This window comes from Balaenoptera acutorostrata, chromosome 15 (genome assembly GCF_949987535.1).
Source record: "Balaenoptera acutorostrata chromosome 15, mBalAcu1.1, whole genome shotgun sequence".
In the NCBI taxonomy this organism is placed as follows: domain Eukaryota; kingdom Metazoa; phylum Chordata; class Mammalia; order Artiodactyla; family Balaenopteridae; genus Balaenoptera; species Balaenoptera acutorostrata.
The window spans coordinates 17,848,976-17,871,840 of NC_080078.1; the positions used below are offsets into that span (position 1 = coordinate 17,848,976).

The window sequence follows — 22,865 nt, forward strand, 5'->3', positions numbered from 1 at the left end:
CCTCTCGTCCCCCTGAGCATGGCAGGAGGGCCTGGTGCTGACCTCTCTCACTGGGGGACAGCAGCCCAGCCGGTCAGCAGCAATGCCTCTGATTTCTGCTGGTCTTCACAGAGCAGGTCTTTCCGATGTGCAGCCTCCTCAGGCAGTAACTGAGAGCAGGGAAATGAAATCCGCCCCCAGCCTAGGAGTGGAGAGAGACTGTGTTTATATAGACATATGGACATCTGCCGTGTCCCCCATGCCTATTTGGTCCCATATCCATCGGTGGTACCAGAGGGAGTGGGCAAGAGGTGGGGATGAGGAGTGAGTGTCCCGGGTGAACACTGAGGATCGATCAGTGTCCCAGTACTGGGGGCCTCTTGCCAGGGGGTTACCGCTGTAGTAGCCCATTTGCCAGCTGGAAGGGCCGCCGTATTGTACACCTGCCTCCAGGGTAAGCTTCAGTTCCTCGGCAGCACTGCCTCTGGCACCCAGAGCGTGTGCTGCCGGTTGGCTCCCACCGACCTGCTGGAGTCACGCTGGCTGGCGTTGCTGTGTCCGGCACCCGCCTTTTGCCTTTGCTCCTGCGTCCTGCCCTGTCCATCGGACTTTTGGGAAGTTGGCCCGGCCATTTGGCTGCGGAAAGTGGGGAACTAGGAATGCCTTGTATTTGCACCTGGCTTATAGATTCTCTGAGGTGTTGCCTAACTGTATCTCATTTGAACCTCACAGAACCACGAAAACAGTTGGCAGGGCAGCGGGGAGGGGCCTCCGTTTCCCAAGTGAGGAGCGGAAGAGATGGAGCCACGTGTGGCCTTGGGCGTCCCCGTCCAGGCGTGGCCACCTGTCCCCTGTGACCCACCCTCTTCAGGCCACTTTGGGCACGAAGCCTGCTGGCCAGAGTTCCTTGTTTAGAAAACCTTACCTTGCTGTCTCCTGGGGCCCAGGCCTCACACTCCCATCTGCTGCTCAGCCCCACCGAGTTATGGCCATTTGTCAGTCTAGTTATCACTCGAGAAATGATAGCCACCTTACTGTTAAAGCCTCAGTACCTTGGAAAAGCTAAAACAACAAAGGCAGCCCCAAATCCTCTGTCACTTTGTTTAGAGGCACAGCTGGCAGGAGTCCCCCGACGGCACTCTCAGCAAGGGGAGATTAATGAAAGCCGCTTACCTCTTCCAGATGGAAGCCCTCAGGATTCCCGAGCAACTGTGGGAAATGCTCAGCTAGCAGGATGGGGTGTCGGGAGCAGCCCCCCAGGTAGCAGCCAGGACCAGTGGGCCATGACAGCCCAGCTGGGGGGCTGCAGGGCAGACCGCTTGATTTCCAGGGCAGAATTCCTAACCAGTCAGAGCAGCACGTTACGGATGGCGGAGCTTTCTGGCTTGGGCACTTGAGGGATTTTGATGCCAGAAACTGTAAGGGCAAACTGTTTAGCATTTTACGTCCCGTTTCATAACTGCCTTTTGGAAATGTCAATGACAGCAGGTATAACCAGGGTTCCACCAGGGAACCGAGCTGTGGAACTAAGTCTCCCCTGGCACCTCCCCTGCCCTTTGGGACCCCCCCCCCCGATCTCTCTCCGCAGGTGGATCTGGTGGTGCACCCGTCCATGGACCAGAACGACCCTCTCGTGAGAAGTGCTATCGAGCAGGTTCGTTTCCGGATGTCCAATTCAAGCACAGCCAACAGGCAAGTGGCAGCTCCCATGGGAATTCACAGTGACGCTCCCTGGGTTTGTGTTCCAACCTGAAGCAGTTTCCACAAAAGCCCTTTATTCATACTTTTGTGAGATCAGTGAAGTCACTGGTTTGGGGTTTATGGTTCATGATCCCCTAGTCTCAAAAAGGATCAATTTCTGGATTCTTTAAGAGGAAAAAAATCCTAACATTCTTCTTTGTTTAATTTTTATTTTATATTGGGGCATAGTTGATTAACAATATTGTTAGTTTCAGGTGTACAGTAAAGTGATTCAGTTATACATATGTATGTGTATATATATATATATATATATATATATATATATTAAGTTATACACGTATCTATTCTTTTTCAAATTCTTTTCCCATTTGGGTTGTTACAGAATAATGAGCAGAGTTCCCCTCTGCTAACATTCTTAATTCCATGCTCTCTAATGGAGTGTGGACAGAGTGGTCCAAGTCACAGGCCCTATGACATGTGAGACTTGCCTAGTTTATAATATAGCTCAGAATGATTCTGGTTGCCTTTCTGAGGTCTTCTTTCATTTTGTTCATAAGCAACCTAATGGACCGGCAGAAAGCTCGGTGGGAGAACGTTCTCAGTTGGGTTTAAATTAGAGGTGGCGCCTGGGCTCGCAGATGTTGGTTTTTGTGGCCTGCCATGCCTTGGCCACAGGTGCTTTGAATCAGTTACCAATTAATTTCATGTCAAATTCCTGATTTCTGGCATTGATGAAAGTGTCAGAGGACCCAGCACATTGGGCTGCCCTTCTCACGAGGTAGCAGCTGCCCCGTAGGTGGGGGTCCACTGTCCAGGTCACCCCCAAATGTCCAGTGCCCTGACATGTTTTATCCGTTTGCATCACCTGTTTGGCCCCTACAGGCAGTTGATTTGAAACCCCAGGGCCAAATTCTTGAGGACAGACCCTGTCCTTTCTCAGCCCTTGGTTTTCTAACATCTTATATTTGAACTTCAGGGTTAAAGCGCCCCAGCCTTCAGTGCCTCAAGGGGAAGCTGAAGAAGAAAGTCAAGGAAAAGGAGGCCCAAGAGGATCAGGAGACTCTCAGCTGAATGCTTCCTCTAAACTAGAAAGTGGACGGGTGAAAAAGACTGATGAGAAGATGGGCATAACCCAGCTGAAAAACTATCACCCTGTTGTAGGTAAAAAGCGGCTTCTTGTCAGTGTCTGATTGTGTTTCATTTGGTCTTCTGAGTCACTTGGTGTTGCACATCTGAGCCCTGGGCTGCAGGCAGAGAGTCAGGTCTGAATCAACAGCTGGGGTCGTGGGGGGCTGGTCACGTGCCGACATCAGTTTTCCTGTCTGTAAAATGGGGGTGATTCTTGCCCGGAGTACCTCACAAGGCTATTGTGAGGCCCAGGTGAAATTATGCCAGGTCCCAACCTGAGGAATTGTTCACAAAGATTAACTCTTTCTGCTGAATACCCTTGGGCTGGAACATTCTGTAAACCACAGAAAATCTCTGCCTTTCCTGAGCCCACAAGCCTCTGGTAGTTAACAGCCACTGATGGCTTTGAGCATTCATCTAATTTTCTGGGATGCAGATCTCGAACAGGGCTGTCTCCCCTCACCCCACACCAAGCTGCTCTGACGTCAGCTTGTGCTGGGCCGGTGCCCACGGCCGGGCCTTCATAATTGGGGTGTAGTTGTAGTTGCTGGTCACAGCGTGCAGCTGGAGGAGGAGGGCAATGGTGACAGCTCACAGACTTCTGTCAGGCAGAAACGTCCTGGTGGGGGACCCGGCAACCCGGGGGTTCTGAGCAGGAGAGGTCATTTGTGTGACTTCCCTTGCGGAGGGCTCCAGGCACATGGACTTGGCCCAGACTCTTAAGCGGTCACAGTTAGAAAGTACAGATGGAGGGAGAAGCCTGCGCACGAGGCGGCGCAGCGGAGCAGCACGTGCGCCTGAGAGGACAGGAGGCGGCCGAGAGCTCCTCGCACGGTCAAGGCCTGACGGCAGAGGAGGGGCCCCCCGGTCCCTTGTCCTCGCCACCCTGTTCCTGCACCTCCCTTGGCTCTCACCTGTCTCCTCTCGCTGGGGAAAGTCTAGGAGCACTTTGTGTCAAAGAAATAAGCTATTTAGAAGAACCTGGATTCTGGGATATTTTGCGCAGTCCCCATCAGCCTCAGGTCCTCTTGCTGGGGTCTGTCATGGTGGCCCCCTGCCCTGTTACACTCTGCCTCACCTCCTGCGCGCTCCTCCTTCCTTGCTCCACCCCATCACTCGGGCCTCCTGGCCCTTCCTCGAATGTGCCAGGCACACCCCCGTCTCAGGCTTCTGGCATTCGCCCTGGGGTGCATGTCACCCAGGTGTCTGCATGGCCCGCTCCCTCACCAACTCGAGGACGTCCCTTAAGGCCTCTCCCCAGTGAGACCTTCCAGGCCTCTGTAGAATTATAGCCCTCCTCTGCCTTCCTTGCTTTATTTTCTGCATCAGCTCTTTCCATCCGATGTACTATCTTAGGTAGTTTGTTGCTGTCTGCCCTTTCCTGCTAGAAAGTAAGTCCCGTGAGGGTGAAAACATTTGACGTCTCCCTGGCCCCTGGGATACAGTGGCACTCAGTAGTTTTTGAATGAATTGAACTCACTTAAATCTGGGATTTTCAAGCATCGCCCTCCTTTCTTGCCCCAGTTCCTGGACTTGGGCGTTCTCTAGGGTTTCTGCCCAAAATGCCTCGCCTGCGGGTGATCCACATGTTTCTGTGGTACCTGATCTATGGGCACCCTGCCAGTGACACGGTGGAGAAGCCGGGCTTCAGCAGCGAAAGGAGGACGGGGGCCCCATCCTCCTCCGGGAGCAACTTGGAGGCCTCCTTCGACGCCCCACCCAAGGACACCCAAGATGGAGCGACCCGGGAGGGTGAAGTGGAGCTCTCCACAGAGACCGGTGAGATGCCCTGGGCAGGCAGGCCACAGTGGGGTCCAGAGGGGAGTCACGGTGGTTGCTTGTCCTTATGATCTGAACTGGCTGAGTCCCCATATTGCCCTGATCAAAACGAAGACATAATCCAAGCTTCCTGAGCCTCTGGGCTTCCTGCCTGACAAGGAGGGTGTTGCCCTAGTTTGTGGTGAGAGGGAACCAAGACCTACTGGGAGGCGATACCAGCATCATGACCAGGACCCTGTCTCGGGACTGACCCCTGTTTTCCCCTAGTGTACGTGGATGAAGCCTCGTGGACGCGCTACATCCCTCCCGTCCCAATCCACAAGGACTTTGGCTTCGGCTGGGCTCTGGTCAGCGACATTCTTCTCTGCCTGCCCCTCTCCATCTTCACCCAGATTGTGCAAGTCAGCTACAAGGTACTGATGACTCCCATGCTTTCTCAGGGGCTGGTCCCTCAGCTCCATACCAGAGGGCCTACACTCACCTGGTCAAGGGAAAATACCTGCAGTTGCCTGGCTGGCTGGCTGGGTGGGTGGCTCGCCAGATAGGTAGATAGATATAGATAGATAGATAGAGTGGCTCGCTAGATAGAAAGATAGATAGAAAGAAAGACAGACAGATTGGGTGGATGGATGGATGGATAGATAGATGGTGGGTCAAGGGAAATATTTCAAAGACTTGTTCTTCTAGATCAGTCAAAAGACAGACAATTATGGTATAGCAATAAAATATATTTTTACAAATTTGGTAAATACAGAAAAAGGAAAAAATAGAAATTTCCATAGAAATGCTATAACTTCATCACTCAGAGGTATCACTGCTAGTGTTTTTGGTGCCTTTTCTTCTAGTCTTTTTCTTCCTATGCCATGTTTGTATGTAATGCATGTACATATATATATGAGGTCTTCCTTTTTAAAAAAAAATTGAATTGAGACCATACTGTATTTACTCTTTTATGATCTGTTCTTTCCACTGAACAATGTATTGTATTTTCCGCTTCGTTGCCTTAACTTGATATTAAGTAAATCCATAGTATTCCTTCTTATGCATGTACCCTAATTTATTTAACCAATACTCTATTTTTGGACATTTAAGCTCCAGTTTCTTGGTGGTGTAAGTGACATGTTGATGAATACCTTTTGGTAGACGTATTTGTGGGCAGCTCCAAAATTTTTCGTCTTAGGTTAAGGATAGAAGTAGAATCACTGGCTTTAAAGGCAATAAGCATCCTTCATCTTTTTAAAACGTTTTTAATATGAATAAATATATTCCCCTATTGTCTCCCAGAAATGTTTTAGCACTTTGCATGCCCACCAGCAGTGAGTGAAGCCACCTGTTTACTGTACCCAGCAGTGTGGCAGATGGGTTGGAGGGGAGGGGCGTCAGGACTGAGAGATGTGGGAGGTTTGGAGGGACAGGCAAGAGGGGGCGCTGTCCCCATGGGACGGATGGCCAGATTCAGCGAGACCACAGCCTGGAAAGTAGTGGTGTTTTTTTCACAATTCTTGCAATTCACCCTGCCCTTGAGGGTGAGCTGAACCTGAAAATCACCTCTCAGGTGGACAACCTCGAGGAGTTTCTGAACGACCCTCTGAAGAAGCACACGCTGATCCGCTTTCTCCCCAGGCCCATCCGGCAACAGCTTCTGTACAAGAGGTGAGGTCCCTGCAGCCAACTCAGGGCGGCCGAGGGTCCTGGTAGGCCCCTTGGAGTTGGGCTTCTGAGTAATCGTTGATCAGGAAGAGGAAAGGTTTCTGCCTGCCAGGTTGTAGCAACCCAAGGTCATTAATTCAGCCACCTGTGCCTTCTACATAAAGCACAGAGGCAAATGCAGTGTGGGCTGGGACATTTTAGTACTTGCTTTCAAGGTTCTTTTAAAGTAAAATCTGCTGATAAAGACTGCAGGTAATGAGGTGGGTCTTTCCTTTTGTTACTTTTACTTTCGAACTCAAGCCCCCCAAGTAGGATCAATGCCCCGTTGCCCTGCTTGGTGTTGGGATGGGGGTTCTGGGTCTCAGCACATTTCAGGCCTGAGGCCAATCCTCGAGGTCCCACAGGTCGAAGAGCGGAGAAGAAGCAAGTCACATCCCTCACCCCCATGCAGACCCCCTGACGGCAGCTGAGAACCCACCACCCTCCTCTGTTTTCCAGACGTTACATTTTCTCGGTGGTGGAGAACCTTCAGAAGCTGTGCTACATGGGGCTGCTCCAGTTCGGGCCCACAGAGAAGTTTCAGGATAAAGATCAGGTAACGGCCTCCAGGCCCAGATGAAGGTGGTCCTGACTGCTAAGCGCAGTTTCCAGACACCTCACCGATGCTGAGGCTGAGGCTGTCCCCTCACCCCATCCAGTGTCTCCCTCGTAGGTCTTTATCTTCTTGAAGAAGAACGTGGTCATCGTGGACACCACCACCTGTGACCCCCATTACAACCTGGCCCACAGCAGCCGGCCCTTCGAGAGGCGTCTCTACGTCCTGAACTCAATGCAGGACGTGGAGAACTATTGGTTCGATCTGCAGTGCGTCTGCCTCAACACCCCACTAGGTACCATCTGTCTTTACTGGACTCGCCGTTTTCCCTCCTTTCTGTGGGATAGCCGGGAGTTAGAGCTAGAAGAGACTAGAAGCCGCCTGCTGGTTTTCCGACTGTCCCCCGGAGGCCTGGAGTGTCCTGGAAGCTCCCTTAGAAAGGACAATGGTGGGCCTCAGCTGGGAGGGCCACTAGCCCTCCACCCCATTGAGCCCACACAGCTTTGCTTTTGTCTTTATTCATTTGCTCCTTCTGTAGGTATTTATTGAACACCTTGTGTGTGTCTTTTCCTGCGCCCGATCACACAGCAACAGGACTTAGGCTGTCTTGGCGAAGACACAGCACACAGAGATCCAGAGTGTGATAAGAGCTGGGGAGGAAACACACCGGGTGATGAATCAAGGGTGTTTTACTGGGCTGGTCAGGAGCAGCCTTTCTGAGGAGGGCACTTTGAGCTGAGTTCTAAAGGATGAGGCCGAGCCATCCCAGGCAGGTGCAACGGCCCCGAGTGTTGCTGGAGAAACAGAAGAGGCCGGTGTGCGTGGGAGGGGAGTGGCAGCTGATGAGATGGAGAAGCAGGCAGGAAGCAGACTCTGGGGCCTTGCAGGACACAGGAAGAGTTTAGGTTTGTTCTGAGAGCAGCGAGAAGCCATTGGAGGTTGTAAGCCAAGATCTCAGGTCTTTCAAAGTTGCCCTGGCTGCTGGGTGGAGAACAGACTGAGAAGCACCAGAGTAGAAGCAGGGAGACCAGCTAGGGGCTGTGATTCGGGTCCAGGAGAGGTCCGCTGGTGATAGTGAAGGACAGAGGACAGGTTGGCAGGTCTTTAGGAGGAGGAACTGACCAGACTGTCCAGTGGGTCGGATGACTTGGGCTTTGAGTTAAGCCTTGGCTAGGTGACATCCCGTAAATGTTTATGGAATGAATGGAGGGTTTGTAGAAGGCGTTAGAACCTCCAGTCTTGTGCTCTTTCCTCTAAGCCAGTTTTCATCAGTTCCTTTCTTGCCACCTGTCCCAGGAGGAAAAGGACATTCCATTTGCACCTGGGAGAGGACTCCCTCTCTTCCTTCTGTCACAGAGCTGGAAGATCAAGGTTACACTTTGATTTTTGCAAAGCAGGGGCCACATGTTTATTGGGTAGAACTGTTTAATGCCAATAGGCTAATGAGCACTTGTATAGATCCTTTAATGGGTCCAGACAAATTTTAGAAACAGTGTTTTGTAGAATCCTTTGGCATCAGCAGTGAGCTAGGCTTTTACCAGGGCAGATTTTAAAGTGCCCTAATTCCCCTGCATTTTATACCTAGATAAGAGTTTGCGAACCAGTATGTTATTTGCACCAAAGTTTTTCAGGCTTGACAACTGGTGAATTTCCATCCCTTCCCACGTTCGTGAGCCGAAATGTGGGAGGCATATTGAGTCCGTTAATCAGGCATTGATTGTCCCTTCATTCAACAAACATTTGAGGGGGTTCTGCCCCATCAATAATAAGACATGAGCATCCTTTAAAGTGGGGCTTCCAGAGCATGAGTGCACACAGGCAGCACCTGGGGAACCCGCTGAAATGCAGATTACTGGGCACGGTCCAGGGATTTGGATTCAGCAGCCCTGGGGAGGGCCTGAATCTGCGTCTCCCACAGGCAGCTTGGTGGTGCAAGGCAAAGCATCGCCTGAAGTCTTCTTAGGTTCAAGGTCCATTCAAATGCATGACCTTGGGTAAGCTCTTTGTAACCTCCTGAGCCTCAGTTTCTTCATTTCTAATCTGGTAACACCACCACCGCCTTGTGGGGCTGAGGTGAAGCTTGAACCAGATGTCTCACGTAAAGCTCCAGCTGGGAGGTGCAGGGCATGGGCTCTCCCCGCCGCCCCTCGCCACCACCCAGGCCAGTCTCCCGCTGACCATGTTATGAGAGGCTCTTCTGTAGTCTGCAAATTATCATAGCCTTCCCTGGCCTGACGCAAGCAACGGTTTTAGTCGTATTTTATATTTCCTTGCAAGAGATGCCTTATGGTGGAATCACTGAATGTAATTTCCCAACTAAATTAATGCACCTCTGGGGCACTCAGGAAACGTCTGGCTGCTCCTGGAGCCCAGTGGGCCCAGGGAGACTGTGACGCTGCCTCGCACTGTCTGTCTAGACCCCCACCAGCCCGACCCTGGCAGCCACCACCGTGTGCAGCCGTTTTCACTTGCCGCTTCCTCTGTGCGGCATACAACTCCCCGGGGCATCCCCCTGGAAGGAAGAAGGCGTGGGGTTTCTCTGGTTGCCTGCTCGCCTCGCCTCCTTAATAGAGTACAGGCTGCATGCAGGCCCTTTTCTCAGGGTCACGACCAGCTTTAACTCTCTGCCTTCTGCATTTTGTGCATTTTGTGCAAAGAGGTCCCCCAGTTTCAGACCCTCTCCCCTGGTGGGGAGCCTGGTCACAGAAAGGGAATCCAGTCTTCTCTCGCCACCCCTCGGCAGGCCGTGGCCGGCAGACCGTGGCTGGAAGGTGTCCTCAGCGGGGCTTGTGTCTGGTTTCCTAGGCGTGGTGCGCTGCCCGCGCATCCGGAAGAACAGCGGCCCAGATCAGGGCAGCGATGAGGAGGGCAGTCTCCAGAAGGAGCAGGAGAGCGCCATGGACAAGCACACCCTGGAGCGCAAGTGTGCCATGATGGAGTACACCGCGTGCGTCCCCGCCCCGCCCCGCGCTGCCCCCGCATGCAGAGCCGCGGACGTCCTGCTCCTGCAGACTCGGCCCCGCCCCCCATCGGCCTTCCCCGTCAGGCCCGGAAGCCTGAGTCTCTGGCGCCGAGGCTGCAAGTTGGTGGCCGTGGCTCACATCTGGCCCCAGCCATGCTGTAGTTAGCTCACCTATGGTCAAGAAATAAAAAGAACCAGTAACCAGAGTGCACAAATTGGGAATTTTACCTAACAGTCCGGGTTTTTGACAAGCCCTTTACTTCCACCTGTCAGGTGTTTTTCTGGGAAGGTAACAGTTATAATAAATGCCCCCTACCCACTCCATGAGCTCTCTTTTCAGTTCCCAAGGAGGGCTTGTTTTCTGTTTATTTCCATCTCCCAGGGGCAGCCGTGAGGTCGTGGATGAAGGCTTTATCCCCGGAGATGGGCTGGGAGCCGCTGGGCTCGATTCCAGTTTCTACGGACACCTAAAGCGAAACTGGATCTGGACCAGCTACATCATCGACAAGGCCAAAAAGGTGGGCTTTCAGGACGTGGGCAGCCATCCCCGGGCCCCCACCCGGGGGGCTGCCGTTGCTACTCACGTGCCTCTCCCTTTCCTGGCTCACAGTTTTTGAACTGGCCAAATGAAAATTGACCAGAGACACAAATAATTACTTCCATATATACTAAAGGTATGTCAGGCCCCTTAAATATCTGCCTGGCCTTTTTTTTTTTTCCCCAATGGATTCTAATTTATTCCGCGATGTGGACAAGTATTCCTTTTTAAAAGGAAGAACAGAAAGTCTGTAAGACAGAGGTCACACGGGGAGGGGGTACGTGTGTGATAGGAGGGTGGCGGTCCCCGCACAGTCTCTTCGTCAGAGGCTCGTGCACCTGAGCGCCGTGGCTGCCCTGGGCTCCCCGCGGTCCAGGAAAGCTCACGCTTTGTCCGGTGTCATCCCCGTCTTTTAGGAGACCTCCGCGTCGGAGAACGGGCTCACGGTGCGGCTGCAGACGTTCCTGTCCAAGCGCCCGTTGCCTCTTGGCGCTGGAGGTACGTGGGCCAGGAGTTCAGCAGAAATAGACGTGGGACCGTCTCGGGCCGACACGATCGCTGCGCGTTGGCTTTGGCTTCTGGCCTTTGCAGAGGTCATTCTGCAGCGCCGGTGTCCTGTGCTTATTTCCAGGCAGCGGCAGGTTGACTGTCTGGGGAGAAGCACGAGCTGGATCGGGGCTCTGTGCCGACAGGGAAGAGCACTTTGAGGTTGACCGAGAGCCCACGCTGGACCGGAACCAGAAAGTGAGGGGTGGGAAAAGCCAGAAGCGCAAGCGGCTGAAGAAGGACCCTGGGAAGAAGATCAAGAGAAAGAAAAAAGGTTTCGTGGTGCTCGTTCGTGTGTGCCAGGCTTGCCTTTGCATGCACGGTCTGGCTGGGGATGGACAGCAGCCTCCCCGCAGCCCAGCCTGAGCTCTGCCTTCAGACCCGGGTTCCGTCTCCTTCCATTTGGAGCAGTAACTCTGCGTGATCACATTTTATTTTCCACACGCAGCCTGCTGGCCGAGAGGGCCTCGAACTGACTCTGCGCTTCCCCCTGCTTTCTCTGTCTCTGCATTGTGTAGAGCCTTTTCACTTAGTAACTTCCTCAGTTCAAATTTCTAATTTCTTCTCAACTGGGAAAAAAAAAACCTCGGCAAAAAATCCATAGCAAAGTCCTCATGACAACCAGCCCAAATCCTATTACTCTTTTGGTTTGCTTTTTAATATCTGCATCTGTGCTAATCAGGGCAAAGTTTAAAGTTACGTTGTGTTTTTAAATCAGAGGCAACATGGGCGTCACTTAAACCCGCAGGATCTCTCCAGATCTCGTGAACCCCTCGTGTGCGGTGCCTTGTAGATTGCCCTTTCGGAGTCTTCATTTGGGCAGTATTTACAGTGAAGGAGGGCAGCGAGAAGACCAGTGTCCAGGTTTTAGGCCACTTTCATATCACCTCGGTGGTGTGTGTGTTTTCACAGTGATCTGATGGCTATAGCTATTCCAGCTGAGAACAGAATATTTGAACAGGAACCTGTTTGTAGTGGTTCATTCGGCTGGTGCTCACAACAAATAACCTCGCGTCAGCTGAAACAGCCTCCTCTGTTTAGCCTGTCCAGATACGCGTAAGATCAATTGGCTCGCAAAGACCTGAATGCATTACAAGGCAAAATTCGGTGGTGGTGTGTCGATTTGAATCTAAATGCTCTTGCCCACTTTTCTCCTGCCCTCATTTGGAAGACACTCACTAAACAAACAGTCTTTTGGAATTGGCGGTAGCATATGGCAGCATATGACGTCTGCCTGTGAAACTGCCACTAGCGTCTCCCCGAGGGGAAGAAACTTTGGGAAACCCAGTGGTTGAGAGCTCAGGGTTCCACTCCTGTCTGCTGCTTACTAGGCTGTGACTTTGGGCAAGGTGCTGTGTCTCTCTGTGTTTCAGATTCCTCAGCTGCCAAATGGGGATAATAATTGTATCCTTCTCATAGGGTTGTTGCCAAGTATTATTTTTAATTATAAGTGAATATGTGTAAAAAGCTTAAGGCAGTGTTTGGCACCTAGTAAACATTCCATAATGTTAGTGATTGTTATTGTTTAGGTAGTAGCTACTTTGTGCCAGGTGCCGCGCGAGGTGTTTTATACCCAGCCTCGTTCACTCCTCAAGGCAGCCCCGTAGGGTGGGCCTTGTTGTCCCCACGCTGCGCCAGAGTTTGCACAGCATCTCTGAGGTCGCAGAGCAGGGGATGGTGGGGACCCACTTATCCAGAGAGCGCACCCCAAGCAGGCTCCCTTGGCTTCTGTGCCAGGTGCTTTCAAAGGGCTCGGTGCCTCCAAGGGAAGGATCAGAGATGGGCAGATAACTAACAAGAGGATGCATCAGGCTGCCCAGCCCGTCGCCATGAAATGTGACCAAAGAGAAATGATGAAAGGGGTAAAAAAAACGTCCGTCAGGATGGGCTGAGTCTTTTGTGATTAGTTTATGTGACTCCCCGCACAATGAGATTCTGATAACCAGTACCTTGGTGCAGTCTGACCTGCTGGGTAGGGACCCTTCCCCTCTCCAAAGTGGCAGCTCCAGACTGGTTATTAGAGGCCCCCTCTCCTCTTCCCCTCTTAGAAGAGCTCCCGGAAGAAAAAAGCAAAAGGCTGCGTTACCACGACGAGGCCGACCAGAGCGCCCTGCAGAGGATGACCCGGCTGCGTGTCACCTGGTCCATGCAGGAGGACGGGCTGCTTGCGCTCTGCCGGATTGCCAGCAACGTCCTCAACACCAAGGTTCGCGGCCCGGCGCCCCCGCCCCCTCCCAGCCTCGGGCCCGCTGATTTGCAAGTCCCTCTCATCGTGGGACCCACGTAGGGAGGCTCGTGCCTGGGACCTCTCATCCATCCCATCTACTCCACTTGGCCACTGGGAGAAGCATTTCCCAGAATCCTAGCAATGGATACCACGCTCGTTTTCTTTTTTTTTTTAATTTTATTGGGGTATAGTTGATTTACAATGTTGTGTTAGTGTCAGGTGTATAGCAAAATTAATCTGTTACACATACACATATATCCACTCTTTTTTAGATTCGTTTCCCATGTAAGTCATTACAGAGCACTGATAGAGTTGCCTGTGCTAGACAGCAGGTTCTTCTGAGTTATCCGCGCGCCCGCCATGCTTATTTTTGCACATCTGTTTCCTGGCTTCGGCTCGCGCGTCTATGTCTTTGCCTGGCTGCAGGCCACACGGCTGAGAGCTGTGCTCTCCCTCTCTCTTCACCAGGAATCTGACCCTTCCCTGCTCCCCGCCTCCCACCCTCATCTGCCTGGAAGACTCCTATTTATCTTTCAGTAACTGCTTATCATCTCTGGAAAGGCTTCACTGATCCTGCCAAAGGGAAGCAGTTACTGCGCTCTCGCTCTGCCCCTTGGACGCGTACATTTCATGCTGCTCCTTTGGCTTCTGGCGCCTCTTGGCCCACTGGAGTGACTGCTTCTAGAGGCAGAGAGACTTCTTGTTTTTGTAGCTGCAGCCCCTCGCGTGGTGCCTCCCGCACAGTAATCACTCTGTCCGTGCGGACCAAGTCAGCGTGGGATGGTGGATGTCCCCGGCTTCACTCCCCGCCTCCCATGCCATGCCGAGGCGAATGTCCCATCAGGCTGGTTCACAGAAGCCACCCGGAGCGTGGGCTCTGCCAGTGTCCCGTCCAGGGCCCCTTCCAGGCAGTAATACCGCCAGGCAGAGTAGGTGAGGCGGCTTCATAGGAGCCCCGTTTGTGTTTCCTGTTCTCAGCCATACCAGCCAAGAGAAACCCACTGAGAGGTCTGATGGATGGATGCTCTCTGCCTGCAAGCTCATTAAATCCCTTTTCTTGATCATTGCCCCAGATTTCCTTATCCCTCCACCCCTTCCTCAATTCCCACCCAATCCCTTCTGCCAGGAGGAACCCGAAGGCGTGTTGCTGTCCCTAATACCTGGCCTTGTCTCATCACAGCACTGATGGGAGAGGCCTCTCCCCTCCCCCCCGCCCTCCACGCAGCCAGAGGAGCCAGGAGAGCCTTGCATGGACCCTCCACTCACTCGCTTCAACTTACACCAGATTCCTGGGCCCACTCCTGCTGGGGCGCTAAGAAAATAACCCTGTCATCAAGCCCCTTCCTTACCTGGGCTGTGCCTTCCTGCATGTGTTCACTGAGAGGGTCTCCTGAGTCTGTGACTCAGCATGTTCTGTTTCCACTAGTGTAACCACAGGCGCCGTACACAGAGCATTCTTGAGCGTACACGATGGGTACTTAAACCTCTAAAACCGTCTAATGAAATGCATCTTCTGTACTCCTGACCTCCTGTGACGCATTGCCGTCCAGTCAGTATTACCCAAGCACCCTCCGAGCACCTCTACTAGTCACCAAAAGATGCTCTTCCCACTGGACCTGGAGGATTTGTCTTATTCCTCTCTGCCCAGCACCCACTCAGGGCCAGGCGCGTGGTCAGTGCCTAGTAAATGTGACTGAGTAAATGCGTGAGGTGACAGTATTGCGTGTCCGCTGAGGAAAGAGGCTCCACAGAGCGTATTCCCCCCTCCTTTACATTAGTGACCTATAACATGGGCTCCGAGGGTACTGATTTTGTGTCTTGGCTTGTGTTTGATCCAGGTGAAGGGCCCGTTTGTCCCCTGGCAGGTCGTGCGGGACATTTTGCACTCAACCTTGGAAGAGTCTTTGGATAAAACATCCCATTCGGTCGGACGAAGAGCTCGCTACATAGTCAAAAACCCACAAGCCTACCTGAACTATAAGTAAGCCTCCTTTGAACTTCCGTGACTCCAAGACGAGGGTATCCCAATGCTTCTAGTTCATTCTTTACTCTTCTTTCATCCCATTTGCTTAAGAGTCGGCTGTAAAATCCAGATAGATAAAATCTGAGTCGTCCAGTAGCACATCAGCAGTCTGTTGGAGACTGTTGGTGAGATCGTCCTTGATTTTGGGGGGCTGGGTGTGATTCTGGGCACTTTCACATTCAAGGTGTTATTTACACTTTAGAACAGCCTTGTGAGGCAGGTGCTGCTCTCCTTTGTTACAGGTGAAGAAACAGGCTAAACAGGCTAGGTGACAGCGCTGAGTGTTACCTCTTCACCTCACCTGAGTAGCATGTGGTGAAAGCAGAGGCCTCCGCCCATTGCCACTAGGGTTTCAGCACTCCAGAGCAGCTCTTGATGTCTCCGTGTTAGTGGCCCATCACATAGCTCACTCCAGAAAGAAGCTAGACAGGAACGGGATCACTGGACCAAAAGCACTCGGCCATTTCCTCAGCAGAGCCGGGCGTTCCCTTAAGACGTGAGGGCACGGCAGCTGGCCAGGAGCTGCAAAGCCTCCCCCATCGTCAGTTGCCGGGGAGGCTGCCCCGCCATCCGTGTCTCTCAGGGCCAGGGTGTAAAGCCGTCGCCAGCCCTGTCAGACTCCTGCAGCTCCCTCCTTCCGCTGGCGTGGGCTCGAGTGGGGAAGCCCAGCGGGTGGTGTGGAAAGGTACCCGAGTGTTGCAGCCGGCACAAGGGTGGGGCCGGGAAGCGGAGCTGCTTCCACCAGCTGATGTTCGGGCCACGGGTCAGTGGGAGAGCGTGGCTCCCGGTTGATTCCGAGCCCTGGGCTGCCTGCGGTCAGCCAGATTGCCAGGGAAGCAGCCCAGCCCTGGACTGCGGAGGAGACTCAGCCCTCTGCCCAGGCTTCTCAGTCTCGGCGCTGCTGACATGTGGGGCGGCTCATTCTCTGTTGTGGGGCGTCCTGGGCACTGTGGGGTGTTTAGCAGCCTCCCTGCCTCCACCCCCGAGGTGCCAGTGGCAACCCGCCCCCCACCCCACCCCCTGCCAACTGTGACAATCAAAAATGTCTTCATGCGCCCCCTGGGGGGACAGATCCCTGATGAGAACCACTGGGTTAGACACACCAAGGGGCCTTCCTGTGTGAAGCCACTTCCCCAGTGCGTGGAAGACGCTTAGAATGTTCTATCTGAAAGGGCTCTGATCACCTGGTCCAAAGTCCTCCTTTTTGCAGAGTGGAAACAGGCCCAGAGAGAGTGTGCAAGTTGGCTGGGGTGACAGTGAGCTGGCAGTGAAGTGAGATCTGGAAGTCGGGTTTCCTGGCCCCTGCCTGACGCTCTTCCTCTTGTCCCGCAGCAGCCGGGGAAGGGGGACGTGAGGGGGCTGCAGGGTGCGCAGGCCCAGGTCTCCGTCCACTGCAGCTCAGGACGGGGCATTTATCCCCTTAGAGGCTGTTTCCCCACCTGTGAGCAGGACGATACCAATAGTAACCACACCTGTCCCACCTGCCCTGGCCCTTGGCTTCTGTGTGACCTTGGGGGCGGGGGCGGACCCTACACCTCACTGAGCTGTGAAGTGGAATGACAGTCTCTACCTTGCAAGCTCTTTATGAAGGAGCAGCTCCAGCTTTCAAAGTGTGCAGCTCCTAGGAACCCAGCAAACGCTGGTTGTCTTTCCCTCCATTTCCCTTTGGGCAGGTCAGGCTCTTTTGATGCCTGGAGGTGTGAAGATGTGTGCAGTGGACAGAGTGCTGGAGGAGGCTGGAGCTCTTAATACCAAACACCAGGGCCTGTTTTTAAACTTATGATCCTCTTTGACATAGGTCTCTCCTGTGGTCCTGGCCAAATCCCCGTGAGGGCAGGCGGGTGGAGGCTACTGTTCTCAGTTTGCACGTGGAGGACAGAAGCTCAGAGAAGTCGAGATGTGAAGCGTGAGCACTAACAGGCCGACCCCAAATCCTTCATTTTCAAAAGCTATAATCACCCAGCAGGCACATAAGCAGATCATACTTCATGTTTACCCAAGGCCAGAACTGTTAGGACAGAAATCTTGCGGTGGTTCTGAACGTGGGCATCGTTACATTGCCCAGACTTCACTGTGGCCTGCTCTCTCCACAGGGTTTGCCTCGCCGAGGTGTACCAGGATAAGGCGCTTGTTGGAGATTTCATGAATCGAAAATGCGACTATGGAGACCCAAAGGTGGGCCCCGCGCGGTGGTCGGGCTCAGCCAGCCCTGAGGCAGGGATTTCTAGGTTCTAGTCTGGTCCTCTGGGTCCCACGGTGCCTCTGCCAGCCTTGCAAACATGGGCTTTTCCCCTGCTCATTTGGGAAATTGACTTGTCAGTTCTTTGGCTGTGGCCCTCACTTGATCTGGGTCCAGCATCAGTTTTAAAGATGATTAGAATTTGCCATGTCTCTTTGCAACGCTGCTGTGTCTTGGGTCTATTTTATTAAGAAAATAGGGTTCCTCTTCAGAAATTACAAACAGCTAGACTTCTGGAAAGCTCGTGGATAGGCCATGAGTTTTTTGTTTTTTGTTTTTTGTTTTTTTATTTTATTTTAAATTTTATTTTTATTTTTGGCTGCGTTGGGTCTTCGTTGCTGTGCGCGGGCTTTCTCTAGTTGCGGCGAGCGGGGGCTACTCTTTGTTGTGGTGCGCGGGCTTCTTCTCATTGTGGTGGCTTCTCGTTGCGGAGCATGGGCTCTAGGTGCGTGGGCTTCAGTAGTTGTGGCATGCGGGCTCAGTAGTTGTGGCTCGCGGGCTCTAGAGCGCAGACTCAGTAGTTGTGGCGCACGGGCTTAGTTGCTCCACGGCATGTGGGATCTTCCCGGACCAGGGCTCGAACCCTTGTCCCCTGCATTGGCAGGCAGACTCTTAACCACTGCGCCACCAGGGAAGCCCGGCCATGAGTTTTCTGTGGGCGGGGCCGGGACGGTGATTGACAAGGAAGGAGGCTGTCTTTCCAGACCCAGGCTTCTCTGTTCTGTGGCTCAGAGTCGGCTCACCCCTCCCTCATTGAGCTCACACCGGCCTCCGCTGCGTGTATGTCCGGCCTTGTGCCAGGCGAGGCCAGTTGAACTGGAGCCACGGGGCAGTGGGCCGGGCAGAGAAGTCAATGCGCTCCGCAGAACAGTGCAGCCACCCTGAGAGAGGAAAGCACGGGCCGCTGAGGTCCCAGAGGGAGAATTAGGAGTGCTTTTGATGCAGGTGACGGAAAAAAAAAAAACATAACAGGGGCTTAAGGCTTTATTTTCCCCATGTGCCAAGCAGCCCGGAAGTAGGCCGTCCTGTGCAGGTGCAGCAAAGCAGAGATGTCCTCAGGGTCCCAGGTTTATCCTGTCGCTCTGTCCCCATCCCTGGTGGTCAGCTTTCCATCCTCATGCTGGTCACCTCATGGCTGCCAGGTAACTGCTGGTGCTCAGTCCTCACAACTGAATCCCAGGGCAAGAAGAAGTGGGGAGAGGGCCCTTGTATCAGGGAGGGGACAGCCTTTCCCAGAAGATCCGTCCTGACTCACCTCAGGAAGCCGGGCAGGCTGTCTCCCCACACCAAATTGGGGCTGGCTCCACTGCTAAGAAAGAACGGGATGAAGGAAGTAGGCGACCAACGGCATCTACTACAGAGGGCTTTTCAAATGTGTCAGCACTGAGCCCAGAATGCAGAGATGAGGGACCAGCCGAGGAAAGGCAGAGAAGGAAGGGGGCGAGGTGCCCCATGGGAGGGCGGCAGCGAGAGGCGTCAGGGAGGAGTGTGAACTTGTCCTGTAGCACTGGACACCGGGTGACAGGGTGACAGGGTCGTTTTGCCGGCCATACCATGGAGGATGAGTTGGAGGTGTGAGCCTGGGGGTGGCGAGGCAGTGAGGGACCATGCTGTGATCCAGGTCTGCACTGGGATGGTCGCAGGTTGGGTACAGAGGAGGAGGGGTCTGGTTTGGGGTTCACAGTTGAGCGTGGCGGTGGAGGCCAGCTTGCACAGGTGAGTCACAGAGGAACAGACCTGGGGGGAGGGAGGCGACGAGGGGACACAGGCCTGCTGATTGGAGGAGACTACACAGGACACGTTCGGGGCTCCCATCTGGGGCTCGGGGGAGAGTGCTGGCGGCGCAGGTGTAAGGCTCTCTCCATCTCCGAGTGAAGTGGCGAGCATCTGTCACCTTCCCGGGGGGGCTGGGGAGGCAGGAGGACACAGGAGACAGTGTTTCTGTCATTGTCTCTGGGAGGTCGCTGCCGAGGGAGTTTGCTACAAGATTTTCCCTCAATGTGTCTTAGTGAAACCTCCATTCAGGGAGAAAAAGGGCTTAACATCTCATTCTCTCATGTTGAAAGGTTTGTGCCAGCGAGTTTAAAGAATTTGTGGAGAAGCTTAAAGAGAAGTTCAGTTCAGCCCTAAAGAATCCTAACCTTGAAATCCCAGACACACTCAAGGAGCTGTTTGCCAGGTAAGGTTCCCTTGGGAAGGTTCTGTGTGAACCTTGGGGCAAGAGGAAAAGTCACCGGCCAGGACCGCCACGGGTGTGTCCCCCACCAGCAGTTCCACTTGACCTTGCAGCGAACCCTGCACTACCCTTGACTGTGGACGCCCTCGTTTCCTCTCATGGGCGACTTGAAAATGGGGAGGCACTGCCATCCCTCGCGCCCCACCAAGCACTCCCTTCCATTCCCTGGAGGCCCTGCTCTGACTTAATTCTGGCTTACTCAGGTATTTGAGTCCTTTTGCTGTGATGGCTCATTTTAAGCACGAGGAAACTCTGAGATGTACTTAACTTCCCAAGGTCACAGTGCTAGTGAGCCCCAGGCCGGGATTTGAACTTAGGTAGGTCTGACCCCAGAGCCCCTGCTCTTTCCAGCTCAACCACTGGGCATCTGGAAAAGAACATACTTGGGTTTGAGCCCAGACCTGTGAAACTTGAAAATCTTGAGTGCTGTGAACCAGACCTATTTCCGCTGCTTGATCCAAATGTGAATCCTTTCTCTTCTCCGTCCTCATCAGGATAGTCCCTCTCGGCACTGTATTTCCACATTTCTTCCATCCATCCGGTCCCACTGTGAACTGTGTGGTACCTTTTCAGTGAGCCGTCTACATTGCCGTTGGGGATCTCGTCCTTTCATTCACCCAACAAATAGTTTATGTCGTGCCCACTGTGTGCCAGGGCCAAGGAGCGATTTGTAGCCGTTTACAGATGTTGCCTTCGCCACAAACTCCTCCCCAGAATCTGCAAGTGGCATGGTTTCTCTTCAGTCTTGAAGATGTTTCAAGTGGCCTGTTTACCTATATATAATTTATGTTCCCACATATTTTCAATAAATGTGTGGGGCAACTTTTAGTTATAAAAGAAGAAGCTTAAGAGTTTTAAATAAGAGTTCATGACCCATCTAGGGGAGAGAAAAAAGTTCCAGCTGTAACAGTTTACCGCTGAATTTGATCTTGAGCATTCTGGCAGGCAAAGCAAAAAAGAAGACAGTTCCAAATATTTTCTTGTTTGACCAAAATCAGGTCACGTTTTTCTGAAAAGGTGCTTTGTCTTGTTCCTAAGTTTTAGGAAGAATTGACGATTGCAAAGATGAGTTTTGACTTTAGTTTTGTAGAAACCAAAGAAATGTCTCAAATAGATGGCCGTGTTTTTTTGTAGAGTTCTATGATTTACTTCTATATTTATTTGCTTGGTATGAACACAATAAAACAATATTACTTGGAGCTCAGAAAAGTAGATCAGGGGTTAACCTGTAATGCCATCACCTAATACAGCTATGCCCTGTGGGGTGTTTTCTCCCCACCTTCTTCCTTATGCTTGTTTTTCATCATGGTGAGCCCACAGCTGTCTGTCCTCCTCCAGTAACACCTAACAGTCGCTCCCTGTGAGTTAACATCTCCTTGTTGCCTCAAAATGGTCAGTGAACGAACATTCCTCATTTCCTCAACCCTCATTCTTGCAACACACTCAATTCGATGGGCAGAACGTGGTGTTTTCTCATTTTAACTTACACGTACGTGTTTCAATTTTAGGGTCTTTACTATTTTTTCCACCACGTTAGCCAATCAGTAACCACCTCCCATGAGCATCACCTTGGCTACGGGAGGTCAGCTGGGCTCCGTTCACAAGTTCTTCTGTTTCCTATGCAGATACCGAGTTTTGATGATTGGAGATGAAAAAGATCAAGTCAGGAAAGAGGATGAACTTAATAGGCAAGTACTGACAGACCCAGTGCCTTTTCCTCGGCTGCTTGATTGGGTTGTCTGCAACCTAGCACAGGGTCATCTAGGGCTGAATCTAGCCTGGCGCCGATTTCTGGAAATGAAGTGTTATTGGAACACAGCCACACCCATTGCACGTGTAGCCTGCACTGCTTTGACGCTCTGACGGCAGGGTTGGGTGGCTGCAACAGAGACCATTGGGCCCAAAGAGACTAAATTATTTATTATTAGGCCCTGTGCGGGGAGAGTGTGCCGACCCCTCACCCCGCCTGTCCCTGGCCCAGCCTGAGGGCGGGTTGGGGAAGGGGTTTGAACTCCTAGCCCATGAACTTCCCAAGCAAAAACTCCCTTGGGACTTCCCTGGTGGTCCAGAGGCTAAGACTTCACACTTCCACTTCAGGGGGCACCGGTTTGATCCCTGGTCGGGAAACTAAGATCTCACATGCTGCGCAGCGCGGCGAAAAGTAAAAAAAAAAAGAAAGAAAGAAGCCTCAGCCTTTTCTTTCCATCTTGGATAATCAATATTCAGTTTGATTTTTAGCTCTGTATTCAATGAAAAGCCTATTCTCGTTGGAGAAACAGTTGTTTAAAATTAGACAAAAAGAAAATCTAAGCACTAACCACATGAGTTAGTTGTCATGAAAACCCGTTTCCAGGTTATGTCACCCCTTACCCACCAGACTGAAACTTTTTCCCTGTGAAAATGGACCAATCAGTAAGGCATAAAAACCATCATTTCTTTTGTTTTGGTTTATGACTAGTTTGGACATTCGTATCACTTTTGTGAGATTGAAAACTTTTTTGAGACCAAATCTACCCAGGATGCGCGGTGCCCTGCGGCCTGTGGGCTCACGTGGCCCTGTTGCCCCGTCTCTTTCAGCGTGGATGACATCCACTTCCTGGTGCTCCAGAACCTGATCCAGAGCACACTGGCCCTCTCGGACAGCCAGATGGAGATCTACCAGTCATTTCAGGTGGGTGTCGGGGACGCAACGTCAGCTTCACAGCAGTGCTCTGGAACTCGGGGCCTTTCCCAGGCCGGGCCCTGTGAGGTTTCCACCCCTTCACTTCTTCACTGCAGGGCCTCAGAGGGCCTGATTGCCCCTGAGACTCTAGCCCTCACTCTGTTCATCTTTTCTTTTTTTTTTTTGGCCGCACTGCACTGCTTTTGGGATCTTAGTTCCCCAACCAGGGATTGAACCCAGGCCACAGCAGTGAGAGTACCGAGTCCTAACCCCGGGACCGCCAGGGCACTCCCCCGTCCATCTTTGAAGTATGGGCACAGGATCTGGTGACCTCCAAAATCCCTCCCAGCGCTGAGGTTTTGAGTCTAATGTTGAAGGCAGAAAATTAGGCAGAAGAGGAAATGAGCCTCTTGAAAGAGCTGAGAAAGTAATTGGACTACATGGCATATCTTTTCCAATTATAACGGACAGATGTCAACATATTTTGATTGCTAGATATCGCCCAGTGGGAAAGCTGCCTTTCTGCAGGCGTTGAGTCATATATCTCCTGAGAACTTACTAGAACTGTAACGCTGCTTTATTGTGGCCGGATGAGGATGA

At 52.5% G+C, this 22,865-nt stretch overlaps 1 protein-coding gene across 3 annotated transcripts in view; it reads left to right on the forward strand.

The window, feature by feature from the left end:
• GTF3C1 (general transcription factor IIIC subunit 1) overlaps positions 1–22,865 on the forward strand; it is a 72,586-nt gene that overhangs the window by 36,923 nt on the left and 12,798 nt on the right. For all 3 annotated transcript variants that reach the window (XR_009005310.1, XM_007186334.3, XM_057528395.1), the window contains exons 13-29: positions 1,568–1,671; positions 2,657–2,841; positions 4,333–4,587; positions 4,855–5,000; positions 6,143–6,240; positions 6,736–6,832; positions 6,950–7,127; positions 9,638–9,779; positions 10,177–10,312; positions 10,749–10,830; positions 10,964–11,152; positions 12,927–13,084; positions 14,944–15,086; positions 17,222–17,303; positions 19,434–19,546; positions 21,229–21,291; positions 22,181–22,274. Coding sequence is in view for 2 of the 3 variants with exons in the window: in XM_007186334.3 (XP_007186396.3) it covers positions 1,568–1,671; positions 2,657–2,841; positions 4,333–4,587; positions 4,855–5,000; positions 6,143–6,240; positions 6,736–6,832; positions 6,950–7,127; positions 9,638–9,779; positions 10,177–10,312; positions 10,749–10,830; positions 10,964–11,152; positions 12,927–13,084; positions 14,944–15,086; positions 17,222–17,303; positions 19,434–19,546; positions 21,229–21,291; positions 22,181–22,274 (2,265 nt within the window). In the remaining variant the exon portion in view is untranslated. The remainder of the gene's footprint in view (positions 1–1,567; positions 1,672–2,656; positions 2,842–4,332; positions 4,588–4,854; positions 5,001–6,142; positions 6,241–6,735; positions 6,833–6,949; positions 7,128–9,637; positions 9,780–10,176; positions 10,313–10,748; positions 10,831–10,963; positions 11,153–12,926; positions 13,085–14,943; positions 15,087–17,221; positions 17,304–19,433; positions 19,547–21,228; positions 21,292–22,180; positions 22,275–22,865) is intronic.